Source organism: Bombina bombina, chromosome 9, assembly GCF_027579735.1.
Source record: "Bombina bombina isolate aBomBom1 chromosome 9, aBomBom1.pri, whole genome shotgun sequence".
Lineage (NCBI taxonomy): Eukaryota > Metazoa > Chordata > Amphibia > Anura > Bombinatoridae > Bombina > Bombina bombina.
This window is the reverse complement of record NC_069507.1, coordinates 107,312,606-107,333,308: the sequence shown is the minus strand read 5'-3', so window position 1 is coordinate 107,333,308 and position 20,703 is coordinate 107,312,606. Positions and strand designations below refer to the sequence as shown.

The 20,703-nt window shown below is 40.5% G+C and overlaps 1 protein-coding gene across 1 annotated transcript in view; it reads left to right on the top strand.

Moving 5' to 3' along the window:
- The window catches only part of KNDC1 (kinase non-catalytic C-lobe domain containing 1), a 266,031-nt gene that overhangs the window by 220,042 nt on the left and 25,286 nt on the right, over positions 1-20,703 (top strand). Inside the window, exon 27 of the mRNA XM_053692913.1 lies at positions 20,510-20,632. Within this exon, the coding sequence (XP_053548888.1) occupies positions 20,510-20,632 (123 nt within the window). The remainder of the gene's footprint in view (positions 1-20,509; positions 20,633-20,703) is intronic.

Sequence of the window (20,703 nt, the reverse complement as noted above, 5' to 3'; positions counted from 1 at the left end):
TATATATATATATATATATATATATATATATATATATACTGTATATATGTGTGTGTATATGTGTGTGTGTATATATATATATATATATATATATATATATATATATATATATATATATATATATATATGTGTGTATGTGTGTGTATATATACATTATATTTATATATGTTTATATATATATACATACTATAATAATACTATATATATATATATATAGATAGATAGATAGATAGATAGATATAATATGTATATATAGATACTATAATAATACTTAGTAAGTACGTTAAAGGGCTTAGTAAAACTGAGGCTGTGGGTATTTCCATCTTAATGGGAGGAGAGTCCACTGCTTCATTCATTACTTGTGGGAAATAAGAACCAGGCCACCAGGAGGAGGCAAAGACACCCCAGCAGCCAAAGGCTTAAAGGGACAGTATACACTCATTTTCATATAACTGCATGTAATAGACACTACTATAAAGAATAAGATGCACAGATACTTATATAAAAATCCAGTATAAAACTGTTTAAAAACTTACTTAGAAGCTGTCAGTTTGGCTCTGTTGAAAAGGCAGTTGGAAAGCCCACTGCAAGTGGGAAATAAGACACTCCCCCCTCCCCCTTCTTTTGCATATGAAAAGACCCTTTACACAAACAGGAGCAAGCTGGAGAAGGTAGCTGACGGTATTCACATAAAACTTTGGGGCTTGGTTAGGAGTCTGAAAATCAGAGCAATGTTATTTAAAAATTAGCAAAACTATACATTTATTTTTTAAAAAAACTTTATGGGCTATATAAATAGATCATCTACAAAACATTTATGCTTAGAAAAAATGAGTGTATAATGTCCCTTTAAATACCTTCCCCACTTCAATCATTCTTTGCCTTTCGTCACAGGAGGTTGGCAGAGAAGTGTCGGAAGATTCGGAGTAGTCTCTTATGGAGGGTAGTATTCTTCGAAATGGGACTGGAGTTTAAAGTAGTCCTGTCAGCCTCTCAGTGAGAGCATGGGTGGATGTTAGAGTCCAGAGATGCAGGGAGAGTCTTTCTGCAAACCCATCCCAACTCAGTTTAACAGCTCTATTAGCAATCAGCGTTGACGAGTTTCGCTGCCTGCTTTTCTTCTCTCAAGTCCATGTCAGGAGCGACGCTACTAACCTGTCACACTTGAAGGGCTGTGTTCCTGTTCCACGGCGCTGATTCTGGTAAGATTGTTTCATTATATATATGTGATAACGCAAGAAGACAGGGTCACAGTGTGGCTCCTTCTAGCTTTATAGAATCTAGGATAATACCCTCGGAAGGGGGTTATGGAACGGGGGGGTTATTATGCATAATATTGTTTATTGTGTTTCTGCTGCACTTGTGTGAGATGAGGCTCTGTCAGTGTGGAACAGTCAGTTTATTAGTGAGAGATTGAGGCAGGCTTTTTTTTACGCGTCTCTCTCTCTCGAGTGCAGGGGCGGTCCTGCATGGCACTCCATGTGACCGGGTGTGGCCTCTGTAACTTCCTCTTTCTCGACCTGCATTCGGAGGAGACGAAAGCTGTTTCTTGTAGTCCGGGTCATAGGAGGTGGTCAGTGCCCCTGCCATTGGGATAAAAGGTGCCATTTAATAATTTGATCAAGTCCGTAATAAAGGCGCAATCTATGGAGGACTCTGATATGTTAGAGGATACTCCCTCTTTATCTAAACCTATTAACTGTGTATACTGTGAAGAGGTTCCGGTTGAACCGCCGACACAACTCTGTTCCACATGCTTTGACAATATTGCTATATCGAAAAAGAATAAAGTCCACCTCTGAGGGTTCCCCGCCCCGCAAGGTGCGTTCCCTACAATCATCTCCGATTACACAAGCAGTTCCCCAGGGCACTACGGGTCCTTTGGCCTCCAGACTTTCGCCGATCAGTTACAGACGGCGGTTTCTGCGGCCATAAATGCGATGCCTCGTTCTAATAAGCGCAAGCGGAAGGTACGGCACTGCTATCCGTCTCAGGGGTCTTCGACTCCGTTGGATGTCTCAGACAGATTATCCGCTAAGGAGGACAACTCTGACTTATCTGAGGATGTCGCTTCTGGGTCGGAATCGGCTACTTCTAGGCCTCCGTCCGCGGAGGAACCAGATTTCAAATTTAAGATGGAGCATTTGCGTTTTCTACTGAAGGAAGTGCTTGCTACACTGGAGGTTCCGGAACCGAAACTCCCGGAGAAACCTTTGATCCCTAAACTGGATGGGGTTTACGAGGACAGGGTAGTGCCCCAGACCTTCCTGGTTTCTATCAAAATGGCGAACATTATTAAGAATGAATGGGAGAAACTGGGTTTGCCCTTTTCTCCCTTGTCTTCTTTTAAGAAGCTTTTCCCCGTTCCAGACGCACAGCTTGAACTGTGGGGAACCGTCCCTAAGGTGGATGGTGCTATCTCCACGCTTGCTAAGAGAACGACCATTCCGCTTGAGGATAGCTCCTCTTTTAAGGAACCCATGGATAAAAAGATGAAGTCCATGTTGCGGAAGATGTTCCAACTCATGGGGTTCGTTTCCCAACCGGCGGCGGCAGTCGCTGCGGTGGCTGGTGCGGCTACCTACTGGTGTGACAGCAGTGGTCGAGGTGGAGACTCCCCTCGATGAGATTCTAGAACGAATCAAAGCCCTAAGGGTAGCACATTTGTTAATTTGTGATGCTAACATGCAGATTATTAGCCTAAATGCTAAGACATTAGGGTTTTCTGTTTTAGCCTGCAGGGCTCCGTGGCTAAAATCGTGATCTGCTGACATGACTTCTAAGTCTCGCTTGCTTTCCCTACCATTTAAGGGGAAGGTTTTGTTTGGCCTGGTCCTGGATTCTATCATATCTACAGTCACGGGTGGCAAGGGTGTCTTTTTACCTTAGGATAAGAAGACCAAACCTAAGGGATCTGCTTTTCGTCCCTTTTGTGCGGACAAGTCTCAGCGCCAGCAGCCTGCCGCAAAATCTGAGCAATCCAAGGGATGTTGGAAGCCAGCTAACTCTTGGAACAAGTCCAAGCAGAACAAGAAGCCTGCAGAGTCAAAGTCAGCTTGAAGGGGCGGCCCCCGACCCATCCTTGGATCAGGTAGGGGGCAGACTATCTCATTTTGCGGAGGCCTGGAAGTGAGATGTTACAGACCCTTGGGTCCTGGAGGTCGTCGCCAAGGGGTACAGGATAGGTTTCAAATTGTATCCTCCCAGAGGCACCTTCATGGGGTGTGTGAGGGATCTCTCGGGGTAATCGTCCCATTCCCTCTGGCATAAAGAGGTCTGGGGCATTATTCAAACCTTTTTGTGGTCCCAAAGGAGGGCACGTTTCGTCCAATTCTGGACCTAAAGGCCCTAAACAAGTTTTTGTCAGTTCCATCGTTCAAGATGGAGATGATCAGGTCAGTTTTGCCCCTGGTTCAAGAGGGACATTTCATGACGACTATAGACCTGAAGGATGCTTACCTTCCTGTTCCTATCCACAAGGATCACTTCAAATTTCTAAGATTCGCCTTCCTGGACCAGCACTTCTAATTTGTGGCCCTTTCATTTGGTCTGGCGACAGCTCCAAGAGTCTTTACAAAGGTTCTGGGAGCTCTTCTCGCAGTAGCGAGAGCCATAGGGATTGCAGTGGCACCGTATCTGGACAATATCCTGGTCCAGGCTCCGTCCTACAGTCTGGCTGAGGATCACTCAAGAGCTCTTCTCCTTCGGTCCCACGGGCGGAAGATAAAGAAAGGAAAGAGTTCATTGGTCCCTAGCAACAGGGTGGAGTTGCTGGGTATGATAATAGATTCTTCAGCAATGAAGATATTTTTGACAGATCAGAGATGTTGTAAGCTTGCGTCCAACTGTCTAGCCCTTCAGACATCCTCCAGGGTATCTGTGGCCAGGTGTATAGAGGTAACTGGGCCCATGGTATCCAGCATAGATGTCATTCCATTCGCAAGGTTCCATCTCAGACCTCTTTAGCTGTGCATGTTGAGACAATGGAACGGTGATCATTCAGATATCTCTGGACAGACCGGTGAGGAAGTCCATATCTTGGTGGATCCAACCGAGGCAGTTGTCTCAGGGGACATCCTTTCTGAGGCCATCCTGGGAGATTGTAACCACGGATGGAAGTCTATCAGGATTGGGAGCTGTTTGGGGTGCCAGAAAGGCACAAGGCAGATGGACTCGAGAGGAATCGAGTCTACCTATAAATATTTTGCAACTTTGAGCAATATTCAAGGCTCAGAGGACTTGGCCCCCCCTGGGGTCATCCTAATTCATCAGATTCCAATCGGACAACATTATCTCAGTGGGGGTGGCGGCGAGAAGCTCCCTAGCAATGAGGGAAGTATATCGGATTCTGGATTGGGCAGAGACTCACAATTGTTCGCACTCAGCGATCCAAATTCCGGGTGTGGACAACTTGGAAGCGGATTTTCTGAGCAGACAGACGTTTCATCCAGGGGAATGGAGATGTTTTCGGAGATCTGCAGCAGATGGGGGACACCAGAGGTAGATCTCATGACGTCCAGACTAAATTGCAAGCTACCCAGATATGAGTCCCAATCCAGGGATCCGCAGGTACTTCAACCTTATTTACATATTTCCACCATTGCCTCTTCTACCTCGGGTAGTGGCCAGCATCAAGCAGGAGCAAGCCTCAACTATTCTGATTGCTCCATCGTGGCCGTGGAGGACGTGGTTTGCGGATCTAGTGGCGATGTCGTCATCTCCTCCATGGAAGTTACCTTGTCGCAAGGATCTGCTAGTTCAAGGTCCCTTTTCAACATCAAAATCTCGATTTTCTGAGGCTGACTGCGTGGAGATTGAATACCTAGTCTTATCCAATAGAGGATTTCGGAGAGAGTGATTGACACTCTCGTTCAGGCCAGGAAGCCGATCACTAGACGCATCTGCCACAAGGTGTGGAGGACCTTCTTGTCCTGGTGTGAGGAACGAGGATATCCCTGGCATAAGGTCAGGGTATCAAAGATTTTGGCCTTTCTTCAGGATGGTATGGATAAGGATCTTGTTCCCTAAGGGGACAGATCTCGACTTTATCTGTACTGTTGCATAAGAAGCTTGCGGAGCTTCCTGACATTCAGTCCTTTGTTCAGGCTCTGGTTAGGATCAGACCTGTCTTCAGGAATCCGGCTCCTCCTTGGAATTTAAACTTGGTTCTTAGGGTTTTGCAGAGGGCTCCGTTTAAGCCTATGCATGCCCTTGACATTAAGATTCTCTCATGGAAGGTCCTGTTATTGGCTATTGCATCGGCACGCAGAGTCTCTGAGTTGACGGCCTTGCAATGTGAACCTCCCTACTTAGTTTTTCATGCTGATAAGGCTGTTCTTCGCACTGGCTTGGGATTCCTTCCCAAGGTAGTGTTAAGTCGTAACATTAATCAGGAAATAGTAGTTCCTTCCTTGTGTCCTAACCCTTCTTCTTCGAAGGAGAGGTTACTTCATAATCTGGATGTGGTTCGGGTCTTGAAGTTTTATTTTCAGGCCACGAAGGAGTTCAGACAGACGTCGTCCTTATTTGTTGTGTACTCTGGAAAAGGCAGGGGACAAAGGGCCTCTGCTCTTTCTCTATCTTTTTGGTTAATGAGTATGATCTGTCTGGCATATAAGACAGCAGGACACAAGCCTCCTCAGAGGATTACGTCTCACTCGACTAGAGCTGTGGCCTTTAAGAATGTGGCTTCTATGGAGCAGATTTTTAAGGCGGCCATCAGGTCATCCTTACATACTTTTGCAAAATTTTATAAATTTGACGTTTTTGCTTTGGCGGAAGCAGCTTTTGGGAGAAAGGTTCTGCAGGCTGTGGTGCCCTCAGTATAGGGTCCGCCTACTTTACCCTCCCGTTTTTTTCATTCAGTGTCCTCTAGAGCTTGGGTATTTGTTCCCACATGTAATGAATGAAGCAGTGGACTCTCCTCCCATTAAGATGGAAAACATAAATTATGCTTACCTGATAATTTAATTTCCATCTGTGGGAGGAGAGTCCACTGCACCCGCCCGTTCTCCGCTGGACGGACCTAAATTAATTGTTAATCTTCTGGCACCATTTATACCCTGATATTTCTCCTACTGTTCCGTGTTCCCTTGGCAGAAAGACTGGGGGATGAGGGGAGTGGGGGAGGTAGTTAAGCCTTTGGCTGGGGTGTCTTTTCCTCCTCCTGGTGGCCAGGTTCTTATTTCCCACAAGTAATGAATGAAACAGTGTACTCTCCTCCCACAGATGGAAATTAAATTATCAGGTAAGCATAATTTATGTTTTTACATAAAATGGAAAATTAAAGAACAAGGGGTCATGTTCTCAAGCTGAAGGGTAGTAGATTCAGGAGTAATTTGAGGAAGCACTTCTTTACAGAAAGAGTGATTGATTTATGGAATAAACTTCCTCAAGAGGTAGTAGCAACAAACACTGTGGGGGACTTAAAAAATGCCTGGGACAAGCGTAAGGATATCCTACGAACTAGATAGGTTTATACTGTTAGGTAATATCGGGCAGACTTGCTGCGCCTATGGCTCTTATCTGCCGTCAATATCTATGTTTCTGTGTGTGTGTGTGTGTGTGTGTGTGTGTATATATATATATATATATATATATATATATATGACCAGATTACGAGTGGAGGTCTAGTTATCGCTCCCGCTCGCACACTAACTCCGCTAGAAACATAGATTTTGACGGCAGATAAGAACCATAGGCCCAACAAGTCTGTCCAATATTTCCTTAAAGTATAAACTTATCTAGTTCGTAGGACAGCCTTATGCTTAACCCTGGCATACTTAAAGTTTCCCACAGTGTTTATCATTACCACCTCTTGCCGGAGTTTTTTCCATGAATCAATTACCCTTTCTGTAAAGAAGAGTGATTGACTCATGGAAGTAATCTTTGTAAATCCTTGTAAACTTTGAATATCGCAATTGCGTTAACATATTCCCCCATAGACTTTAATGGAGCGAAAAAAGTGGGGAAAAACCCTACTTGCGCATAAACCCAATTGCATTTTCTGAAGTGTGCCAACCCGGATGAAAATATTAATATTTCACATTCCAATGTTCTTCACATAGAAAAATATTTTCTATTAATGGGATAGGAAAGTCAAAATTAAACTTGCATGATTTACATAGAGCATGTCATTTTAAGACACTTTTAAATTCACTTCTATTTTCAAATGTTCTTCGTTCTCTTAGTATCCCTTGTTAAAAAATGAAAACTCACATATCATACACTAGTGGGAGCTGCTGCTAATTGGTGCCTGCACACATTTGTCTCTCGTGATTGGCTAAATAGATATTTCTTTCTAATGACACGGTGAGTCCACGGATCATATAATTACTATTGGGAATATCACTCCTGCCCAGCAGGAGGCAGCAAAGAGCACCACAGAAAAGCTGTTATATATCACCGCCCTTCCCTCCAACCCAGTTATTCTCTTTGCCTACGTTAGAGCAAGGAAGTGTTAAAGTTAGGTGTTAAGTAAAGATTCTTCAAGCCAGATTTTATTATTTTTTAAGCAGTGCAAGATTGTTCTGTACTAGGGTGTAGCCGTAGTCCATATCAGTCTCTTCAGTAGAGCAGTGGTGGCTTTCAAGCAATGGGAACTTGTGGGGTACAATCCTCACTGCGCCTCCTATGTATTTATGTTGCCCTAACCGTGCAAGCCTGAGTAAGATTACTCAGAGGGGTACTTATCAAGCCATCTACTTTACCTGCCTTCGCCGGTCCAATACGCCCGCCTAAGCTCGCCTATCATCGCCGTTGTGGACCTGAATACGTTCGCCTAAGTTATCAAAAAAGCTGTCAAAAAGCCGTGCACCAAGTACGGGGCGATGAGCAGCGGACTGTGAGAGTTATCACTCATCCGATCTCGCTGCTCTTCTGCTTTTTGACAGCTTTATTGACAAGCTGTCACTAAGCACCCACACTAACTACACTGTTCTACCCCCTATACCGGCGCCCCCGGAGCCCCCCGCAACTAAATAAAGTTACTAACCCCTAAACCGCCGCTCCTAGACCCCGCCGCAACTCTTATAAATGTATTAACCCCTAAACCGCCGCTCCCAGACACCGCCGCCACCTACATTATACCTAGTAACCCCTATCCTACCCCCCTATACCGCCGCCACCTATAATAAATTTATTAACCCCTATCCTGCCGATCCCAGACCCTGCCGCAACTAAATAAATAGTTTAACCCCTAAACCGCCGCTCCCGGACCCCGCCGCAACCTATCTTAAACTTATTAACCCCTAATCGGCCCCCCTACACCGTCGCCACCTATAATAAATGTATTAACCCCTATCCTGCCCCCCCTACACCGCCGCCACTGTAATAAAATTATTAACCCCTATCCTGTCCCCCCTATACCGCCGCAACTCTAATAAAATTATTAACCCCTAAACCTAAGTCTAACACTAACCCTAACACCCCCCTAACTTAAATATTAATTAAATACATCTAAATAAATTTAACTCTTATTAACTAAATTAATCCTATTTAAAACTAAATTCTTACCTTTAAAATAAACCCTAATATAGCTACAATATAAATAATAATTATATTGTAGCTATCTTAGGATTTATATTTATTTTACAGACAACTTTCAATTTATTTTAACTAGGTACAATAGCTATTAAATAGTTATTAACTATTTAATAGCTACCTAGTTAAAATAAAGGTAGTCATTTGTCGTTAGTCGTCGGGAAGAAGAGGATGGATCCGCGTAGGCTCCTTTGAAGATGGCTCCGCTCCGGATGGATGAAGATTGAAGACGCCGCCTGGATGAAGACTTCTATCGGATGGAAGATTTCTTCAGCGCATCCTGGATGATGACTTCATTGGATGGAAGATTTCTTCAGCGCCGCCTGGATGATGACTTCATCGGATGGAAGATTTCTTCAGCGCCCCTTGGATGATGACTTCTGCCGCTCCGGATCTCCTCTTCGGTTCCATCGGTGGTCGGCTGGCTGAACACGACTCAAGGTAGGATGATCTTCAGGGGGGTAGTGTTAGGTTTATTTAAGGGGGGTTTGGGTTAGATTAGGGGTATGTGGGTGGTGGGTTTTAATGTTGGGAGGGGTTGTATTTTTCTTTTACAGGCAAAAGAGCTGTTTTCTTTGGGGCATGCCCCGCAAAAGGCCCTTTTAAGGGCTGGTAAGGTAAAAGATCTGGTAACTTTTTAATTTAGAATAGGGTAGGGCATTTTTTTATTTTGGGGGGCTTTGTTATTTTATTAGGGGGCTTAGATTAGCTTAAAATTGTTGTAATATTTTTTTTATTTTTTGTAACTTAGCTTTTTTTATTTTTTGTACTTTAGTTAGTTTATTTAATTGTATTTATTTGTAGGTAATTAATTTAATTAATTTAATGATAGTGTAGTGTTAGGTTTAATTGTAACTTAGGTTAGGATTTATTTTACAGGTAATTTTGTATTTCTTTTAGCTAGGTAGTTATTAAATAGTTAATAACTATTTAATAACTATTCTAACTAGCTAAAATAAATACAAAGTTACCTGTAAAATAAATATAAATCCTAAAATAGCTACAATGTAATTATTAATTACATTGTAGCTATCTTAGGGTTTATTTTACAGGTAAGTATTTAGTTTTAAATAGGATTAATTTATTAAAGTATAGTGTAGTGTTAGGTGTAATTGTAACTTAGGTTAGGATTTATTTTACAGGTAAATTTCTCTTTATTTTAACTAGGTAGCTATTAAATAGTTGATAACTATTTAATAGCTATTGTACCTAGTTAAAATAAATTGAAAGTTGCCTGTAAAATAAAAATAAATCCTAAGATAGCTACAATATAATTATTAGTTATATTGTAGCTATATTAGGGTTTATTTTAAAGGTTAGTATTTAGTTTTAAATAGGATTATCTTAGTTAATAAGATAAATATTATTTAGATGTATTTAATTAATATTTAAGTTAGGGGGGTGTTAGGGTTAGACTTAGGTTTAGGGGTTGACTTAAATGGCTGGCCCGGCTATTGCTATCCTATGGGATTGTATGTGGGTGCGCATGACGTGGTGACAGTGGAGGCAGAGCTCACTTGCGCAGCCTGGCCTGGACTGAGAGGGAATGCGGAATTCTTCCTGGCTCCATCGCGTGATTAAGACTCACACAGACTACACAGTGCAGTGTGCACTACAACGTGACCACTGTGAAACAGCATATGCCTTTCTCCCTTCAATACATCTTCATTAAGCATTAAAATACTTAAACGGATTAGTCCCTACATACTTGTACATTTACTGTTTGTCTATCTGTCGTACATGCAAAGAATAAGTATTTATTGCTGAATCTATACAACTATGTGACTTAAAACACAACTGAAAATATGTTGTATGCATTTAATACATTCAGAAACAATACAAGTATATACTTTATTATGATTGTATCATGTGACTTTATCCCCTAGGATACAATTCCTAAACCTATCATAACTACTGTTGTATTTTTAAGTACTTTTAAAGGCCAGTTTGTATATTCATTACATATTTATCCAAGCAGATATTTTGCTTAAATAACTGTCAATCACCAAAGAAGATGTTTAAGGTTAAACAACTACCTACTGACAAACTATCATACAGTGAAGGATATTTTTTTTCTGATATAAACACTTTAATCATCTGACTTGCAAAATATGTCTTAATATATATACATATATATATATGTGTGTGTGTTTGTGTGTGTGTGTGTGTGACCACAGCGAATGTAAGCCCTGGTGAACATCTACTTAAAAAGACATTTTATTTTTTACACTCTGCCCCAAAAATATTATGTCTAAAAAAAGGCCTTAAACCTGGGGGGGGGGGTGGGGGGTGTGGGGCAGCAGAATTTTGAGTGCCTAGGGCAGCACAAAACCTAAATACGCCCCTGAGTGGCGGCGGTGTAGGGGGGGGCAGGATAGGGGTTAATAAATGTATTATAGGTGGCGACGGTGTAGGGGGGGCAGATTAGGGGTTAATAAGTTTAATATAGGTTGCGGCGGGGTCCGGGAATGGCGGTTTAGGGGTTAAACTATTTATTTAGTTGCGGCGGGGTCCGGGATCGGCAGGATAGGGGTTAATAACTTAATTCTAGGTGGCGGCGGTATAGGGGGGGCAGGGTAGGGATTAGTAGGTATAATGTAGGTGACGGCGGGGTCCGGGAGCGGCGGTTTAGGGGTTAATACATATATTATAGTTGCGGCGGGGACAGGGAGCGGCGGTTTAGGGGTTAATAAGTTTATTATAGTGGCGGCGGGGTCCGGGAGCGGCGGTTTAGGGGGTAATACATTTATTTAGTTGCGGCGGTGTAGGGGGGGCAGATTAGGGGTGTTTAGACTCGGGGTACATGTTAGGGTGTTAGGTGTAGACAGCTCCCATAGAAATCAATGGGATGTCTGGCAGCAGCGAACATGAGCTTTTGCTATGGTCAGACTCCCATTGATTCCTATGGGATCCGCCTCCTCCAGGGCGGCGGTTTGAAAACCAGGTACGCTGGGCCGGAAAAGTGCAGAGCGTACCTGCTAGTTTTTTGATAACTCCCAAAAGTAGTCAGATTGTGCCGCACTTGTGTGCGAAACATCTGGAGTGATGTAAGAATCGATCTGTGTCGGACTGAGTCTGGCGGATCGAAGCTTACGTCACAAAATTCTACTTTTGCCGGTATCTAGGGCTTGATAACTAAGGCGAATCAGCCTTGCCTCAAATACGCTGCGGAATTCCAGCGTATTTGAGGTAGACACGTTGATAACTACCCCTCTCAGTCTTTGTTTCTATCCACAGGTCCATGTGAGGGAACTGGCCTCTCAAACCTAGTGAGCTGCCGTGCTGCCTGGCAGAAGTCTTAAGGTAAGTGCTTACTTTATTTTTTGTCTGGGACATTCTGCAGAGAAAATATATAGCACTTTATCATACACAGTTGGGACAAGTCACATTCGCCTATGATAGGGAAATGGTTATTAAAGGCAGCAGTAGCAGACACTGGAGACGAGGAGACTCTTGGCTCAGTCATGGTGGTGTGTTTTTTTCTTTACTCCCGACGGCTGTGGTAATACATTTAGCCGAACGGGAGTTTCATGTGGTTACGCCCACGATGGGCGGAGTTAGTTAAGGCTGTAGCTTCTATTGCGCACCTTTTTTGCCGTGTCTCACTTCCTGAGTTCCGTAGTGGGGAAAACCGCTGCGTCACAGGTTTAGCAGCTTTGCGGTTACTGGACCGTAATTTGTAAAGAGTTGAGTCCAGATTATCTACGGAGTAGTACACTCCATTAGCAGGCAGGCAGGTAAGCACCTCAGCAAGGCAAAAGCTGAGGTGTAGAGTTGTCTGGAGTGTTTTTTGGGGGCCATTTTGTTTTGTTAATTAACGGAAAAATAAAGCAGTTATTTTTTTCATTTAAAATTTAAAGAGACAGTAACGTTTCTTTTTTGGGGAATATTTTCTAAATAAAATATCAGTTTTCCTGTTTGTCTGTTTTATGGTGAATAAAGATGGACCAAGAAACCCTGCAAGATGTTACATGTTCTTTATGTTTTGATGCTAATGTAGAACCACCAATCCCTTTCTGTTCCTCATGTATTGAGAGAACTTTACATTACAGGGATAGACTTTTTCCTGAGCCAACATTGTCTAAGGCGGATGCTGTTCAGGAGTCTTCTGACAATGTTCAAGATATGCCGCAGCTTTCTCCTCAAGCGTCCCAAAATTTAGCGTCCATACAGCCAGATCCCTGCACTTCCTCTATTACTCCAACTGGAGTTATCTTGCAAGACATCGTTTCCCTAATGTCATCAGCGGTATCTGATGCGTTGTCTGCTTTTCCCATGCTGCAGGGAAAGCGCAAGAGGAATCTAATCAGTGAATAAGGTTGCTGACACAGTAGTGGCTATTCCGAATGTTCCTTCCCAGAAACCTGAAATGGAGGATACTTCAGTAGCATCTGAGGGGGAAATCTCAGACTCAGACAGTGTAATACCTTTAGCTGATACTGAAGTTGTTTCTTTCAGGTTTAAGCTCGAACACCTCCGTTTGTTACTTAAGGAAGTTTTAGCTACCCTGGACGACTCCAACACTACCGTCGTAGTCAATCCTAAGAAGTCTAGTAAACTAAACAAGTATTTTGACGTGCCTTCCATGGTGGAGGTATTTCCTGTACCAGATGGGGCTACAGAGATTATTGCTAAGGAATGGGAGAGACCGGGTATCCCTTTTCCTCCATCCCCTATATTTAAGAAGATGTTTCCTATAGCAGACTCTATCAAGGAGTCTTGGCAGACGGTACCCAAGGTGGGAGGGGCAATTTCCACGCTAGCCAAGAGAACAACTATTTCCATAGAAGATAGTTGTTCCTTTAAGGATCCTATGGATAAGAAGTTAGAGGGGTTGCTCAAGAAAATGTATGTACACCAGGGTTTACAATGACAACCTGCGGTTTGTATTGCTACTGTCACTAGTGCGGCAGCATACTGGTTTGATGCATTGTCTGATTCTATTCGGACAGACACTCCCCTCGAAGAAATCCAGGATAGGATCAAGGCTCTTAAGTTGTCCAACTCCTTTATCACGAATGCTTCCCTACAGGTTATTAAACTGGGAGCAAAGATTTCCGGTTTTCCCGTTCTGGCCCGCAGAGCTTTATGGTTAAAATCTTGGTCTGCGGATGTGTCATCTAAGTCTAAACTTTTGGCGATTTCTTATAAGGGAAAGACCTTGTTTGGGCCAGGTTTGACGGAAATAATTTCTGATATTACGGGAGGAAAGGGCCATTTCCTCCCTCAGGATAAGAGAAATAAGCCGAAGGGACGTCAGAGTAATTTTCGTTCCTTTCGAAATTTCAAGGAAAAGCCTTCCTCTCCCTCTTCCAAGCAGGAACAGTCCAAGCCTTCCTGGAGGCCTAACCAGTCTTGGAACAAGGGAAAACAATCCAAAAAGCCTGCTATTGAATCGAAAACAGCATGAAGGGTTTGCCCCTGATCCGGGACCGGCCTTGTAGGTGGCAGACTTTCATTTAGGCTTGGGTACGGGATGTGCAGGATCCCTGGGCAGTGAAAATCGTGTCCCAGGGATACAAACTAGAGTTCAAAGCCTTTCATCCCAGGGGCAGGTTTCTGCTTTCAAGATTATCTGTAGATTAGATAAAAAGAGAGGCGTTCTTACGCTGTGTTTGGGACCTTTCCGACTTATTGTGACAACAGACGCCAGCCTACTGGGATGGGGAGCAGTCTGGTGCTCTCTAAAGGTTTAGGGAACATGGACTCGGTCGGAGTCTGTTCTACCCATAAACATTCTGGAGCTGAGAGCAATCTTCAATGCTCTTCTAGCCTGGCCTCAGTTAGCATCGGCTGAGTTTATCAGGTTCCAGTCAGACAACATAACTTCAGTGGCTTACATCAACCTTCAGGGGGAAACTCGGAGTTCCTTGGCCATGGCAGAGGTAGCCAAGATAATTCAGTGGGCGGAGACCCACAACTGCTACCTGTCGGCGATCCACATCCCAGGAGTTGACAACTGGGTTGCAGATTTTCTGAGCAGACAGACCTTTCACTCGGGGGAGTGGGAACTCCATCCAGAAGAGTTTTCCAGCCTGATTCTCAAATGGGGACAGCCGGAACTGGACTTCATGGCATCTCGGCAGAATGCCAAACTCCCGAGGTACGGGTCGAGGTCAAGGGACCCTCAGGCTGTTCTGATAGACGCTCTGGCGGTACCCTGGAATTTCAGTCTTGCATACCTATTTCCCCCGTTCGCTCTTCTACCTCGGGTCATTGCTCGAATAAAACAAAAGAGGGCGTTGGTGATCCTCATTGCACCGGCGTGGCCTCACAGGATTTGGTATGCAGACCTGGTGGAGATGTCATCTCTTCCACCTTGGAGACTTCCATTGAGAAAGGACCTTCTACTTCAAGGGCCCTTCCTTCATCCAAATCTAGTTTCTCTGAAGCTGACTACTTGGAAATTGAACGCTTAATTCTATCTAAGCGTGGATTTTCAGAATCGGTCATTGAGACTATGATTCAGGCTTGTAAGTCTGTGACTAGATAGATTTATCATAAGATATGGCGTAAATATCTGTATTGGTGTGACTCCAAGGGCTACTCTTGGAGTAGATTTCGGATTCCTAGAATTTTGTCCTTTCTCCAAGAGGGTTTGGAGAAGGGTTTATCGACAAGCTCCCTATAGGGTCAAATATCTGCCTTGTCTATTTTGTTACATAACCGTCTGGCGGATATCCCAGACAGGCAATTGTTTTGTGAGGCCTTGGTCAGGATCAGGCCTGTGTTTAAGCCGGTTACTCCTCCCTGGAGTCTTAACCTAGTTCTTAAAGTTCTTCAACAGGCTCCGTTTGAGCCAATGCATTCCTTAGATATTAAGTTGTTATCTTGGAAAGTTTTGTTTCTTGTTGCCATTTCATCTGCTCGAAGAGTTTCAGAGCTCTTGGCATTACAGTATGAGACTCCTTACCTTATGTTTCATGCGAATAAGGTAGTTTTGTGTACTAAGTTAGGGTTTCTCCCTAAAGTGGTTTCAGATCGGAACATTAATCAGGAGATTGTTGTTCCTTCCTTGTGTCCTAAGCCTTCTTCTCAGAAGGAACATCTGCTACACAATCTCGACATGGTGCAGGCATTGAAATTCTATTTACATGCGACAAAAGATTTTCTTCAGTTTTCTGCTCTCTTTGTGGTTTTCTCGGGGAAACGTAAGGGGCAGAAAGCTACGGCTACTTCTCTTTCTTTGTGGCTGAAGAGTATAATTCGTTTTACCTATGAAACTGCTGGACAGCAGCCTCCTGAGAGAGTTACGGCTCATTCTACGAGGGCTGTTTCCTCTTCCTGGGCATTCAAAAATGAAGCTTCTGTGGAACAGATTTGCAAGGCTGCAACTTGGTCCTATCTTCACACTTTTTCAAAATTCTATAAATTTGACACTTTTGCCTCGGCTGAAGCTTCTTTTGGGAGAAAGGTTCTTCAAGCAGTGGTGCCTTCCGTTTAGCTTCCCTGTCTTGTCCCTCCCTTATCTGTGTCCTCTAGCTTGGGTATTGATTCCCAATAGTAATTAGATGATCCGTGGACTCACCGTGTCATTAAAAAGAAAACAAAAGTTATGCTTACCTGATAAATTTCTTTCTTTCTTGACACGGTGAGTCCACTGCCCGCCCTTTTTTCTTAAAGGGACACTGTACCCAAAAATGTTCTTTTGTGATTCAGATTGAGCATGACATTTTAAGCAACTTTCTAATTTACTCCTATTATCAAATTTTCTTCATTCTCTTGGTGTCTTTATTTGAAATGCAAGAATGTAAGTTTAGATGCCGGCCCATTTTTGGTGAACAACCTGGGTTGTCCTTGCTGATTGGTGGATAAATTCATCCACCAATAAAAAAGTGCTGTCCGGAGTACTGAAACCAAAAAAAAGCTTAGATGCCTTCTTTTTCAAATAATGATAGCAAGAGAACGAAGAAAAATTGATAATAGGAGTAAATTAGAAAGTTGCTTAAAATTGCATGCTCTTTCTGAATTGCAAAAGAAAAAATTTGGGTTCAGTGTCCCTTTAAGACAGGTTTTTGTGGGTATGTTGTAAACTTCAGACACCTCTGCACCTTGTTGCTTCCTTTCTCTCCTTTGCTTTAGTCAAATGACTGGGGTTGGAGGGAAGGGAGGTGATATTTAACAGCTTTGCTGTGGTGCTCTTTGCAGCCTCCTGCTGGGCAGGAGTGATATTCACAATAGTAATTAGATGATCCGTGGACTCACCGTGTCAAGAAAGAAAGAAATAAATTTATCAGGTAAGCATAAATTTAGTTTTTCAGCTTCTTGTCAGTAGTGCAATGCTGTCCCTTCAGCAATGGATAACAAGAGAATGAAGAAAATTTGATAATAGAATTAAATTGGAAAGATGTTCTATCTGAATCATAAAAGAAAATTTTGGGGTTTACTTTCCCTTTTATTCATAAATAGATATTTTTATATACATTTATATATATATATATATATATATGATGTTTTGTTTTGTTTTTTAAATATATATCTAAACCTATATAAATAAATATAATTATATAGAGGTGTGTATATATATATATATATATATATATATATATATATATATATATATATATATATATATATATATATATATAAATATCTATTTAAAATACATAGAACATATTCTGATATGTGAAGAACATTGGAATGTGAAAAAATGTACAATTCATACATAGTTAAAACACTCTATTAAATATGAATAGTGCATAAATATCCTTTTACATGTTTAGATATGCTTGACTGCAAAGGGCTCCAATGTACTATATATTTATGTTTTTATGTGTATATATGTTTGTAAATACATATATACACATATAAATACACACATATAAACGTATATATATATATATATATATATATATATATATATATATATATATATATATATTTATATATACACTGTACATGCATAGACATATTTAGACATGTATATGTATGTATCTCTATGTTAAAGCCTTTTGCCTGCCTTTTTTTTCTAACACCTGACACTGTTAACCAGAGATCTGAGGTTGCTGGAATCATTCTAGTGTAAATCGCAATTACGCTCACGCGTTCGCATTTACTTTCAACTTGTAATATGAGCGGTGCTTCCGACGTACGCAGACAGCCGCAATAAACTTGATATTGCTTGCACGTAACTGCTCATAATCAAGCTCATAGTGTATATATAACATTTGCAGGATATTAGATAAAAATGTGCCACAAATAGATTTATATTTCTAAGATCACAGTTAATCCCCTTCAATCTAAACAAGGGGACTAATTGATCCAAAACGTCAATCAGTTTTTGGAATATGTTCGTCTAAAATCCTGCAAGCTCTTCTTTTGCCTTTGGTTGATATTACATATTTGTTAAGCACCCGGGTATCTGAGTTTGGCAGGCAATTTCGCTACAGGAGTACTTTATGTGTGTGTGCAAATTTGCAGTAGACATCCAGGAAGTCACATTAAAAAGAGTGAGGAGTGCTATAAAGGGGAAAAAAAGTATGCCATATTCCTTACTCCTCCTTTTACACTGTAAAGGGACATAACATTCCCAGGTTGGGATTATACATTACCAAGCATTCATGAAAGAATCTCAGGTGTATCCTGTATCTCTGTTGAAACAATTAAGACATTAGTGAATCACAATGCAATTGATATTAAAGAGAGGTGGGAAGGCAAATCAGTATAAATAAAACTGTCTGTGCGTTAACTTCAAAGCATGTTCTTTTTAAGGAAAATACATGATAAGTTGTAATTGGTGACTCTGTTGTACCTTTTAAGGACACATCAGAATAGATAGCCCTGCTTAGATCTTTTTACACAACTAGGTGATTATGGTAAGCAACCTGATAAAGGGATGTAAAAGTTTATTAGTTAAATAATAGGTTACGAAAGAGCTCGACAAATCTGTTCAAAATCTAGGAACAAGCCCATAAATTTAGGAGCTAGAAACTTTTGGTCATCCCTGTGATATATTTAGTGTTCTCCCCATGATGTTTTTAATGGACATACCACCCAACTGATTTGACCATCCACCCGGTTTAAATGTAAGCAATTTTTTTTTAGCTTCCAGTAGTGCATTACTGCTTTATCATCAATGGATACCAAGAGAATGAAGCAAATTAGAAAGAAAACTTTTGGGTTTCATATCCCTTTAAGTTTTAAATTAGTTAAAGGGACAGTCTACACCAGAATTTTTATTGTTTAAAAATATAGATAATCCCTTTATTACCCATTCCCTAGTTTTGCACAACCAACATTGTTATATAAATACACTTTTTACCTCTGTGATTACCTTGTAACTAAGCCTCTGCAAACTGCCCCCTTATTTCAGTTCTTTTGACAGACATCCATTTTAGCCAATCAGAGCTGGCTCCCCTGAACTCCATGTGCATGAGCACAGTGTTATCTATATGACACACATGAACTAACACCCTCTAGTGGTGAAAAACTATCAAAATGCCCTGAGAGAAGAGGCGGCCTTCAAGGGCTTAGCAATTAGCATATGAAACTCCTAGGTTTAGCTTTCAACTAAGAATACCAAGAGAACAAAGCAAAATTGGTGATAAAAATAAAATGGAAAATTGTTTAAAATTACATTCTCTATCTGAATCATGAGATAAACTTTTTTGGTTTCATGTCCCTTTAAGCTAAAATCTGCTTTTTTAAGATTCTTTCAGTATACAGTACTGATTATGCTTTTTAGATAATCTTACCAGAGCACAGAGCTTTAGATCTTTGGGCTCCTAGTCCTCACATGTATTCTTCCTATAGTATATGAAAGAGTAGCAGGTAAAAATATATACAATTTTTTTTCATGAAAAAAGGATTTCACTATTTAAACTTCATATATATTTTTTATTCCTAAATCTTTTGCTCACTGGCTGTAGAAAAAAGTTGGTTTATTCAGCACAAGAATATCAATAAAAAAATATATAAAAAACAAAGCTAACAAAATGGCAGTTTTAAATTAATTTAAACGATTAAGGGCTAGATTATTGTTATTGGGTTTTTGCACGCAACAGAAGTAGCACGCGTATTACAAGTTGAAAGTAAATGCGATCACGAGAGCGTCTGGTTAGCGCTACTAAAACCGTAGTGTGTTAAAAAAACAGTTGCATAAAACACAACATAAATACATTCAAAATTACAGTTTCACTCATATAAAACACTATCTGATAAAAAAAAATATTCAAAATAAAAAAGTTATGAGGCTTACAAGGTATATGACATGGTGTTTGACTACAAAGGGCTATATTGTATATATGCATACATATACATGTCTACATATACATGCCTAAATGTTTTGTGTATATATATATATATATATATATATTTACTTTACATATTTTACATTTCAATGTTCTTCGCTTACGGGTTAATGTAATTTTTATTGTAAATACATATTTATTTATATATATATATATATATATATATATATATATATATATATATATATATAATATAATATTATATATATATATATATATATATATATATATATATATATATATATATATATATATATATACCTATACCTGTATATCAGGTATAGATATCTATTTTACATTAACATTATCAGATATAAATAAATGTTTCTATGTGAAGAACATAGGAATGTAAAATATGCTTAACGCATCAGGGTTCGCTCTTTAGATCTAAAGCGGTGTCGGGTTAGTGCGCATGAAGAATTACTACATCAGGTTATTGAAATATGAAACATAGCATATTTAAAAAATTATTAAAAAACATTATAGATAGTGTAAAAATGCTAAATAATCCATAATATATATAAATATTTTGTTTTATATACTGTATATATATAAGTTGCAAATAAAATATTAAAGACCTTATTTATTTCTGCTATATTTAATAACTTTGCTAACCCTTATTAGATATTTCTAAAGATATAAAAATGTGTTGATTTGGCAAATTAAAGTGTCTTAATGTAAGAAGAACCCACTGTTTATATATGTGTTTTGTGTTCTAGTTGCAGGTTAACATGCTGACAAAATTTTTACTCGTTGCTAAATTATGCTATGAACAAAGAAATTTTGCAACTTCTGTCCAAATATTAGGAGGTTTAGAGAACCTGATTGTACGACAACTCCCAGTAAGTGTAAATATTTGCCTATCTGTCTGTCTAATGTTAAAGTTATGACGTCTATTCCATATTTTAAAAAT